This window comes from Austrofundulus limnaeus, unplaced genomic scaffold, assembly GCF_001266775.1.
Source record: "Austrofundulus limnaeus strain Quisiro unplaced genomic scaffold, Austrofundulus_limnaeus-1.0 Scaffold23, whole genome shotgun sequence".
Lineage (NCBI taxonomy): Eukaryota > Metazoa > Chordata > Actinopteri > Cyprinodontiformes > Rivulidae > Austrofundulus > Austrofundulus limnaeus.
In genome coordinates this window covers 2,945,359-2,957,309 of record NW_013952425.1, presented here as the reverse complement: position 1 = coordinate 2,957,309, position 11,951 = coordinate 2,945,359, and the positions used below count along the sequence as shown (strand labels likewise).

At 40.0% G+C, this 11,951-nt stretch overlaps 1 protein-coding gene across 1 annotated transcript in view; it reads right to left on the bottom strand.

Moving 5' to 3' along the window:
* Positions 1-11,951, bottom strand: part of col25a1 (collagen type XXV alpha 1 chain) — a gene marked incomplete at its 3' end in the record, with an annotated part of 104,429 nt that overhangs the window by 41,340 nt on the left and 51,138 nt on the right. Inside the window, 3 exon segments of the mRNA XM_014004395.1 lie at positions 1,431-1,466; positions 3,256-3,282; positions 11,818-11,853. Of these exon segments, the coding sequence (XP_013859849.1) occupies positions 1,431-1,466; positions 3,256-3,282; positions 11,818-11,853 (99 nt within the window).

Sequence of the window (11,951 nt, the reverse complement as noted above, 5' to 3'; positions counted from 1 at the left end):
TACAGTACATGATACGATACAGTGTACAATATGATGCATATGCATGATACAATACAGTACATGATACAACGCAATCTGCTAAAGAACACAATAGGATACAGTATACGAGACAATACTGTACACAATACAATACGATACGACACGACAGTACATGGCACTATACAGTACACGATGAGATGCAATACGATGTAGTGCACGATACGATGCGATAAATATTATGTGATTTAATTTTATCCAGTAAGATATTATATTGTGTAATTTTATATACTTTATCAGCTTTGGGAAATTTGTTTTTAATTTACAAATGTTAACGATTTACAAATGTGCCCGAGTCATTCAGAATTAGCCAGATGAAAAGAAAAAAAAGTATGCCACTCTAAGTTATTTTTTACTGGGTTTCTCATCATCCATGTGTCAACCATCCCCTCCCTACTGCAGCATCATATCATTCATCAGCTCACATATGGGAGTCATTAGAGTAATAATGATGATGCTGTTTTGCCACAATGATGTCTAAGTCTGATTAAAAACTCCTGAGCTCAGGCTGATAAGGTTTGCATTCCAGATCGTCCCCCCACATTTTTTTATTTATTTATTTTTGGCGGATATGGCTGCGAGATCAGTGTGATATCTGACAGTCAACCTGCTCTCGCTGCCTCTGAGCTCAGCTTTCTGCATGAATGAGACTTACATACCATAACAGACTGTTTTATAACTCGGATTGCACAGCGCTGGAGTTTCTATTTCATGGTCGCTGGCAAAGCCCTGCTCCTTTCACAAGTGTGGAATTAAAGCTGTTTCCAGAGTTCGACCGGCTTTTCACACCGAAACGCAGCTTCTTTACTCTGGTTCTTATTATAGCCACACACGCCTCTGTTCTTATTTCTACAGGAATCCACGAGTTCAGAAAGGTGGCGCCTCTGGAGTTATCTCCTTATTCATTCTTGTCACATAAGCCTTGTTCTGGAATAATAATAATAATAATAAAAAAAGAAACGCTTTTTACAACTCTCCTTCTTGTGAAGCACCTGCACTGTGTCTTCTTTATTTGGCATGAAAGCGAAAGACTTCAGTGGTTGATACTTGAAGACGTTGCAGCCCTGAGGGAATTCTCCAAACTACAGTATAATAATAGCACGAAATGGTCAGAATGCACGTCAGAATGTTTCCAATATAAAAAGGTGCTGCACACAGTCAGAGAGAATAATGAGAATTCAAATTGGCTTTTTCAGATAAAAACGCCATCGGCTGTGTGTGGAGATGAGCTTTCAGGACTTTCTAGTGAAGTTGCTGTTTAAGGGAAGCCACACAAGTTTGAAATGAAGTTGTTATGAGATTACAAGTTTTAGAAGACAAAAAAAAGCCGATAAAAAAAGGCCAAACTGATTAGAAACAGAACCAGTCGACYGTGGTTCGAACAATGCGCTCACCTTCAGCCCGTCGACACCAGGAGGTCCGAGTGATCCCTAAAAAACAAAAACAAACATCCTCTTTTAAACGTATTTTTACTGCTACATTCAACAATTAGGTTCTCATGTAATGTACAATATTTACATTTATTGAATTTGCTTATTATTCATAAGCAGTTACAGTGCATAAGATAAAAACACACCTTTCTTGCTAATATGTGAGCCAACACTCTTTACTCTCATTATTCACTTGTTTTCTTCATTTAGATTTTAAATGTCAAATATTTGTTATTAATTGCATTGTAAGCACAATGTTAAAGTTCATTTTACCATAAAAATCTATGTAATTTAAAGAAAAAAGGTGACTGCTAACAGTCGTAGCAGTTAGCGTTAGCGCCCCTTAAGTTTAGTGCTTTAGTGATAGCGGAGTGACGATTCTTGTTTAGTGGTTAGTGAAGCTAACTGTCTGGTTAGCTGGGATGCTTGAAGGAAATGTCCAAAGTATAACTATAGAAAATGTTCTGAAGTATTTTTTAGTACTTTTTACTAAAGTACTTTGAAGTACTTTTTAGTATTTCAGAGCATTTTCCAGAGCTATTTTTTGGTTAGCTGGGACGCTTGAAGGAAATGTCCAAAACAAAACTCTAGAAAATGTTCTGAAGTACTTTTTAGAACAATACAAACAACTAACAATGATTTTGAGTAAATTTTTTTGCTAATTTGCTACTTTCTCTGTGCACTAGCAAAGCTATCTTAAATACCAAAATTTCGAATTTCAAATATGGTGGCAAGTTTTGACTGTCAAATGAGGTTAAAATTTTCTAATTAAAATGACCTAAAAAGAGAATTTAGACCCATTTTCCAGAGGTCTTCCCAATTAAAAACGCAAATCGAGTAATATCTCTGGAACTACTCATGGTAACAGGATGGTGGAGGTGTAGCTAAAAARCCAGGAATCTAAAAATGTTTTCCTTATTGTAAAGTGATACCAATAGTTTTGGCTAGTTGACCACTTGTTATCAAGGTAACGTGTTTAGGGAAGATGCAATAAAAAAAGTTTTCTTTGTAATCAGTATGTTTTTTTTTTGTCTAAAAGGACAGAGTTAACACGAGTCCCTCCCTCTGTTTTCATCCATCAAGGCGACCGATTGAGGCGATGAAACCTGATGAACTCTCTTGTGCCAAACTGGAGTTGAGCAGCAGAAGATCTAATTGAGTTGCCTCAGGGCCTGGATTATGAGTCATTAACAGGGCGGTGTGTCATCATTGACCCCTTTCTGCACACACACACACACACACACACACACACACACACACACNCACACACACACACACACACACACACACACACACACACACACACACACACACACACTCACACACAAAACGTCTCTGGCCGACGGGAGGCCTTGTCGACAGATGACAGCTCAGACAGGAAACGTCTGATTGGGTTACGCTGAACAAACACTGGCAGCTACCTGACGGCTGGATACGGCTTACATCTGTTTCCCACATCAGCCTGTATCACCTCACTTAACTCCGCGTTGCTCCGGCCACCGTCTCTCCCTCGTTTTCTTTCCTTCTCGTGTTTACTTGCCCCGACTGCGGCTCTCTATCTCAAATCTCCAGGTAAACACATTTAACACCCGACATATTTTTTATAGCCACTCGTGCCACTTCAGCCAAGTTACTATCAAACCAATAACATTATTCCAAAGTTAAAGATGTTTCTTTTTGGTATATTGAAAAAAACGAATGCCAGCTTTATAATAAAACATACGTAAGCGTAATTTAATGGGGATGAAATGCTGTTGGAATTTTTTTTAAATGGGTTTCTAAAACTTACCATTGGCCCCTGTGGCCCCTCAGGCCCCTATAAATGATAAGAAAGACAGAGTAAGATTTATTGGAAGAGAAAAACAGCAAAAAAAGTTCATGTCAGATGAAATAATACACTTTCCAGAGGAAACAAAGAGGCTGGTGAACTCACGGGAGGATTTTATTCAGCGAGCTCAYGCCCTACAGGCAAAAACCGGATCACAGTGAATCCCTTGTTTCAAGACTTGGTCTGAGACTTCGTTTCATGGAGCCACGTTGTGAATATGAATCTCTAATGAGAACCCTGAATTACAAAAACTCTTATGGTTTGATCTTTAACGGTGAGCTCAGTCTTTTTTTTATGTTTCAGCTGTGATGCAAACCAGCTTTGATTGACTGCGGCAAGAATACGATCCAACACGAGGTTATTATATTTTGTGATTCTTGTGTTTAGTTCTGGTTCTTATGTTTAGTTTTTTTTGTGTTTTTGTACCGTTGATCATCTCGTCGCAAAGTCCTCAGTCCTCCCACACCCACCCACACCTGTTCCCTATTCACATTAGTCTCAGCTGCAGCCACTTTCCTCCTTAACCCCAGCTTATTTCATCTGTCAGCATTTACTCCAGCTTTAGTGAGAAGAGAGTCTCTGCAGTCACTATGTAGGCGTTTCTTATTTTGTGGGAGAAGCCAAGACACAATTGGTTGGATTGACCATGGGTTTTGAAGAAGCTGACATAGACATAAATTGAGACATGAAGGCACTATCCGTCCGTCCATTTTCTGCCGCTTATCCGGGATCGGGTCACGGGGGCGGTAGCCTAAGCAGAGAGAGCCAGACTTCCCTCTCCCCAGCCACTTGGGCCAGCTTGTCTAGTGGAATCCCAAGGTGTTCCCAGGCCAGCTGAGAAACATAGTCCCTCCAGTGTGTCCTGGGTCTTCCTCTGGGCCTCCTCCCAGTGGGAAATGCCCGGAACACCTCACCAGGGAGGCATCCAGGAGGCATCCTAACCAGATGACCGAGCCACCTCAACTGACTCCTCTCGACATGGAGGAGCAGCGGCTCTACTCTGAGTCCCTCCCGGATGACCGAGCTTCTCACCCTATCTCTAAGGGAGAGCCCAGACACCCTGCGAAGGAAACTCATTTTGGCCGCTTGTATCCGCAATCTCGTTCTTTCRGTCACTACCCAAAGCTCGTGACCATAGATGAGGGTAGGAACGTAGACCGACTGGTAAATCGAGAGCTTCACCAGGACAGACCAGTACAAYGCCTGCATCACTGCAGATGCAGCACCAATCCGCCTGTCGATCTCTCGCTCCATTCTTCCCTCATTTGTGAATAAGACCCCGAGATACTTAAACTCCTCCACTTGCAGCAGGACCTCCTCCCCGACCCGGAGGCGGCACCCTACCGGTTTCTGGCTCAAGATCATTGTCTCGGATTTGGAGGCACTGATCCTCATTCCGGCCACTTCACACTTGGCTGAGAACCGCTCCAGTGGGAGCTGGAGATCAGGATCTGATGAAGCCAACAGGACCACATCATCCGCAAAAAGCAGAGACGTGATCCTAAGGTCACCAAAAAGGATCCCCTCAACATCTTGGCTGCGCCTAGAAATTCTGTCCATAAAAGTTATGAACAGAATCGGTGACAACCTTGGTGGAGTCCAACTCTCAACGGAAACGAGTCTGACTTACTACCGGCAATGTGGACCAAGCTCTGGCACCGGTCATACAGGGACCTAACAGCCCATTTCAATGGGCCTGGTACTCCATACTCCCGGAGTACCCCCCACAGGAGTCCCAGAGGGACACGGTCGAACGCCTTCTCCAAGTCCACAAAACACATGTAGACTGGTTGGGCGAACTCCCATGCACCCTCCAGGACCCTGCTAAGGGTGTAGAGCTGGTCCGTTGTTCCACGAACAGGACGAAAACCACACTGCTCTTCCTGAATCTGAGACCCTCCTCTCTAGAACCCCCAAATAGACCTTACCAGGGAGGTTCAGAGGGTGCTAGCTGCACGAAATTTGAAGTCAATAAATTATGTTTAGTTGTTCACAATAGTTTTTATTTGACTAATTGTTATCTTTTAAACTGTATATAGACAATCAATAAATCATAGTTTTCCTATTACCATTACTTTCTCTTTTAAACTGTCTTGACAACTTTTATTTCTTTGGTTAATTTAATGGGGACTTATCCTGCAATATCCACTTTTTTAGCCGTTAAATACATTTTGTTGTGTACTTCGGGTCTCTAGGAGTGAAGAAAAGTTAATTAATTTCTCGATTCCAAATATCATTGAGTTTTAAAAGCACAGCTATGATCACCTTTTGAGTTTTTTTAAGTTTGCTCAGTGGTTCATGAGAAAACTGAACTCCTTCAAGATGAAAAGATATCTCCAACAGGTAAGATAATAAGAGTTCATAGTGTTTCCACAGAACCCCCACTTCCAAAGATCTGCTAAATCATTTTAACACCTTCRTGTTTGGCAGTTACCCCTGCTGGACAGATTTTTAATTCATTTAAGCTCAGAATCTACAGTAAATGATGACTTTCTTTTTAGCTGCAGCTGGGTTTGAGCCAAGCAAAGCGTTCGCCCCACAAACCTTTTGTCTCTGCTTTTGTTCACGATAAATGCACTATAAACGTCAAAAAAGATACGGTCCCCCGTGGAGCGCTGCTCGACCCGATCATCAAAAGAGAAGCAGCCAGTGAGGTAATATTCGAGTTGAAAAGTTTGACTGTCAGTGCGAATTTCTGCGCAAATGGAGCAAAGTTCGGCGGCGCCAAGTCATGACTTAATAACGATTGGTTTTCTGGGAAGCGACCGCTCGTTGGATCGTACCTTGTTAAGTTTGCGCTGATGAAACAAAGAGATAATCACAGAAGTTAATCTCAAAGATATTCCATTTTCAGATTTTTTCCAACATCTCTCTTTAGCACCAAGTTCTCACATGTCTGCACACACACAGTTGCAGCTCATTTATAGTGCATTCCATCCGCACATTTAACAAAAACCTCAATAAAAAGAGTTTTATTATTCCAGTGGGCCAGGAGAAATGGGGCTTTTTCTCTCTCTGCTTGCCTTCAAAGGTCTTTGTTTGCTAACCTCAGCTGGGTTTAGTAAACATCTTTATGACCCACTAAGTATGTGAGAGCATGTGCCACTCGCCTGAGCGCTAATTAACTTGGCGAAATCTGAGAGAACTTAGGAGCTACTTGCAGAAAAGGAAATTTATTATTTTTTTCTACCCCCCAATCCACACCCAAAGCCGAGAAAGTCAAGAGCCCTTCGAGGAAATCCGGGCTCTTTTGTTCTTAAACGCTGATAAAAAACGAAAGCTGAGACTAATTTCTGGACCTTTGTGTAAAAGCGGAGGCTTAAAGCGAGCTTCGATGAGAAGAATACGAGGACGTCAGACATCATATCAGCAGGACGTCCAATAAAGAGCGAAAAACAGAAAGTGTTTTGTACTTTTATTCTCTAAACGACGAGGCCCATTCCCACACTCAGACAGCAGCACTTCAGCTCCTGAAGGAGTTCCAGAGCGYGCGGCTCTCGCTCGGCATTTACAGGAACACTAATTTGGCCTGATCAAAGCAGCGTGTGTTTCTTGGGCTCCGGGCTGCAGGTTGGAGTGTTTGTCCAAAGCTTTTGCTTAACTTRTGAGCTTTGTGGCCAAATTTTGTTTTTACTTGAACTCAGGCTGCTTCCAGTTTGATTGAAAATGCATCATTTCGACTGGCTGAGACATTTTCTTTTGCACCTAGAAGTTCACGTCACACTGATGAGGAGAATTATTTTAGAGCAGGGGCTGAGCTAGACTGTTTTTTGATAAGGGTGGCCAAGGAGGGGAGGGCACTCAAGATTTGAAAATTCAAAATGGCCCCCACAGCTAATTCTAAATTACTTTAATTTAGCTGTTTTAAAAAATACTTAGCTGAAGTTTTGTTAAATATAGCTAAGAATGATCCGGAAAAACAAGCTTGAACGCTAGTCACAACTTATTATTCAGGCAATTTTAGAACTACAACGCTGATGATTAGTGTAGAAGTAGCCAAAAACAATTTTAACCAAATTCTAAATGCTAATCAGAAATTCAAGATGGCCATCACAGCTAACTTTATATTATAACTCATCTTTTTTAGACTAATTGTCTACGTTCACACTGCAGGCAAATCCGACCCAAATTCGATTTTTTTGACCCATCTGACTCATATCCGATTTTTTTTATGACAGTCTGAATGAGACAAATCCGATTTTTTCAAATCCGACCCAGGCCGTTTCAGTRTGTGGTTTTAAATCGGATATATATCTGATGTTTTCAAAGTGACTGCAGTGTGAACGCTCATGTCACATTCATCTGACTTTTTCATCAGGAGGAGGGGGTGAAGGATCGATAAGACACTAACCTCAAGTCTCGTTGTTTAAATCTGTAGCTCCGTGTGTTTACAGCTCCAAAACACAAGTCCAGTTGCTTCATCTTTTTACTTTTCATTAGTATGATAATAATGATGTCCAGCCTGGGTCGCGGAGAGTATCGATCCTAAAGTTCGATACTTTTTTCCAGCTCATAGTTTCGTTAAAAAAAAGCTTCACTGGAGCATCCCGGTCAGAGGCAGGTTCAGATATAAACACTGAACTAAAGAAGCAGGTCAGATAATTATTTAATTGGCTCTGATTAAACAACAACTTCAGATTCGATGCACAAAATGTAGCATCCATGCTAGCTCTGTAAACAAACAAGCCGGCTGATGAGACGTCACGTCTTTTACTGCGCATGCGTGTCACATCAGTGCTGTGTAGCGTTCACACASRGGTCTGATGCAGGTCACATTTAAAATGTAATGTGAACGTTCACACAAAAAGATCGKATTTTTTCAAAAAATCGGAACTGAGCATTAAGACCTGCAGTGTGAAYGTAGCCATTGATATGAAATTCATTTTGGATTAGCTAAGACAGATCACATGCTAATTGCTAATGATCCAAATTAAGCTAACTACTAATGCTAATGCTAATTTTATGAAGGCCTATAATTCAGTCATTTTAAAGATACACAGCTGAAAATTTATATAGTAAATTAGTATCAGAGAACAATCTTCAACAAAATCTAAATGTAAATACAAAATCCAAGGACCGCCCCCCCCGCCAGTTGTTTTGGTGGGGCACCTTGGGCAGTCCTCTGGCTCCAGCCCTGCTTCAGAGCTTGACGTTTCATTTCTCCTGCCTTGCAATAATTCTGCTTTCCCCGGTATGAACTACTGCCTTAATCATCACTTCACTGATCAACTTTCCACGCACATAGTCAATRATTTCTTTCTGAAAGTTTCATWAGAATTTGTTCAGTGGTTCATTTTACAAACAGACGGGCGATAATTGAGATGTTTGGTTACAACTAGAAATACTGACAGCTTAGAGATTTATAAAAGAAAAAAAAGCAGATTAGTTTCAAACATTATTGTTTAACTTTTTGCCAAGAACATTCATTTATTCCACAGAGAATCTTCTGAGCGGGTTCCCAAACATCTTCGCTTCTTGTGTTTTTGGCTTTGAACTAAAAGAAAATAATCAAGAGCATTAAGAAATAAAAAGAACGTCCTAATTTTTCAGCTCGATTAAGAAAATTAGACATATACGAGCCTGCTGTTCATCACAAAGTGAAAAAAACTGTCAATTTGGAACAAGTGAAACTTTTTGTTACTGGAAATAACACCAAAACACAGATGGAGACAGTTCTTCTCAGGGCTGCATGGATCTTATTTAAGCTGATTTAATATTTTTATGGAGTAACGTTCCAGATAAATACATTGCACGGGGCTTCAAGCCACCTTTATGGACCCCCTTTAATTTACCCCAGAGGAACCTTATGGCATTGATGATTCTGAACCCAATCCTAAAAATATTTCCTGCTCTTTCTTTTTTTTTTTGTCATTTCCCCCTTTTCTCCTCCTAGTTGCTTCACAACAGTTTAATCCCCCTAACCAGCACCACATGTCCTGGAAGGCTGCTGTAAACTCAGGAATCTACTTTTGCCTTTAACAATAGAATATACATAAAACATTTAAATGAAAATAAAAAAATTTGGACAACTGCTTCAAGAACACCGTAAGAGAACATTGGTAAGGCTGGACGCCCTGATGAGCTAAACAGGCAAATCTAATATCTACAATCAACTACCTGTTGAAGTTAACCCCAAACAAAATGGCCACCATGGCTAAACAATCTTAGCAAAGACACACACACACACACACAAAAAAAAGGCTACACCTCTGCCAATTTTACAGAAAATGAGCTAAAATTTGGTGCGTTTGTAACCGAGAGTCATCCTAAACATTTAGTTCAAACCTAAAAACAAATAGTGAACACACGTTTTCCTAAACTTTGCTAATAACTGGTTCTGGTTCTGGTTCTGGTTGCCAACTGTCCCGCATTTTCAMCTGAACTGAAATGWCCCATACGGGACGCTCTTTCTCCCATATTCTGACTGCATGCAATAAGAGTCATTACGAAATGACAGGCAGGCATTTATCTAGAGACACAAGCTGAAGGGGGGTCCCAGAGGGGCGGTACTGAAGTGGACAAATGCAACGACCATAAGAGTGTTAATCCCTGAAGTGGCAGAAACAGACTGCAGCGTCATTTCATTCATTTACTGAACTTCAGCACAAGATATAGGTTATTAGTGTGGTGGGTGACCATATTTTATAATAAATTATTACAAATTTAAAGGCTGCCACAAATATATTCTCAAACTATTTAATGGATGAAATAAGAAATATGAAACCTAAAATATATAAAACTCATAGTGTTCATACAGATGTTTAGTCTGAGTTTGCATTTTTTAAAATAAATTAATTCTTGAACTCTTAGTTTCTGAAGTGTTACATGAAAACAGATTTTCACAAAAACATATATGATTATATTTACATTTATTTATCCCTCTGTTTACTGAGGCCATAAGCAGCTGAAAAGTTGTAAAAAAAAAGAAAAATAAATAAAAAGTGTTGATTAAATCCTTCTTTTTAATCCATCATGTTACATGAAAATAACAGAAACAAGAATAAATTATGTTTGGGTGGATGTAACTCAAATGATGGGGAAATAAAAATGATTGTGTGATGTCATAATCGTTGCTTTACCGTAATTAGGCCCCGCCCCCTACAGACCTGTCCCATATTTTGAAGAGGCTGAGTTGGCAACACTAGTTCGAGTCAACCGTGTCTGTCTGTTAGCAAAACATTTCACAAACCACTGAACAGATCTTAATGAATTTAAGACGGTTACCACAGCTAATCAGCTTTAGCTAACACACTTCAGTTAATTTAACAGATCCTGAGCTAAAATGTGATTTTCACAACGTATTGTCATATCACAAGAATTTGACTAAAACACCTAGAGTATAAACCTTAACTCCATCCCTTATCGGCATAAGATCTTAGTTTAAAAGCAGCGGGGGATATTTTCCCTTTTATTTTAAGGAATGACTAAACGTGTGGACTTGGTGTGTGTTCCTGTGTGACGGGTTTATTTTCCTAATCTAATCTGAGGTAGGAGAGTCTACACAGAGGTCTCCATCTAATCCAAGATCTCATCTTTTGCTTATTTTCCTAAAATAYATCTGACAATCAGCTTTTGGCTGCAAAGCGAGGCTCTGACATGGTAAAGGCTGACAGCAGCTGCTTCGTGCTGTTTTACAGAGAAAAGCTCGTTTCCAGACGATCAGGTTGTTCCTTCGTAAAAGTGCATCAGAGTCGACAGTCTGTGTGCTGAATGTTCTCATAGAACCGAGCTTTATTTGAAGAGTTAAGGCTGGTTTCTGTTTTGGAATGAGCGATTTTAGCTTTTCAGAAAAACAAACCTGTGCTTCTTCATTCGTCAGCATAGCTGAAAGGTCAGAAGAGATGGATTCAGAATTAGAAGCTCTCTGAAGTACTTCCTGTCTCGACTCCTGTTTCCTCCCCTCTGTTTGTGGAATCTGACGGCGCCGTGTGATTTCGTCCCATTATTTCTTCTCTCYGGAGTTTGTTTTGACCATTTCAGTGCAGCTTTTATGAGGAAACTCTAATCAAAAGCTGCATTTGCTGAACACCGCAGAGTGTGCTGACTTGTTGTTGGAGTTTGTCAGAGAAAAGTTTTTATTTCCTCTTCTGGTTACCATAAAATGCGTCATTAACATTAACTACGAACACTCGATAATTAAACATATAATACAGGAAAAATCAAAGCGAGGAGGACGACTGTAAAGAAGTTTTAAACCTTATTTCCTTGTATTTGAATATCAATATGTTTATAGCTCTGCATAATAAAAAAAACAGCATCTGAAGAAGTTTAAATGTGGTTGTGTCGAAAAAAAAAACAGAAGCCAGTAAACGCAACATGAAATCTTTTTCCATTAAAATGGCACAAATCACAAAACATATCAATGGATATTAGTAAAGTAAGAATAGGAGGCATGTGATTTTTTTTAGATTAAAAGCTGAAATTTCTTTTGCTTTCACTTGAAAATATCATTACACAGTGAGTTCATGTGTTAACTCAAACTGGGTCTAATTGTTCAAAAATATGAATATATTTCGTTCTCACCATAGGTCCTGCTTCTCCTGACTGTCCTGGATCACCCTGAAACAAAGAAAACAAAACAAACCCTGAGGGTAAATACAGCGGCTAAAATAAGTATTGAACACGTCACCATTTTTCTCAGTAAATATATTACTAGA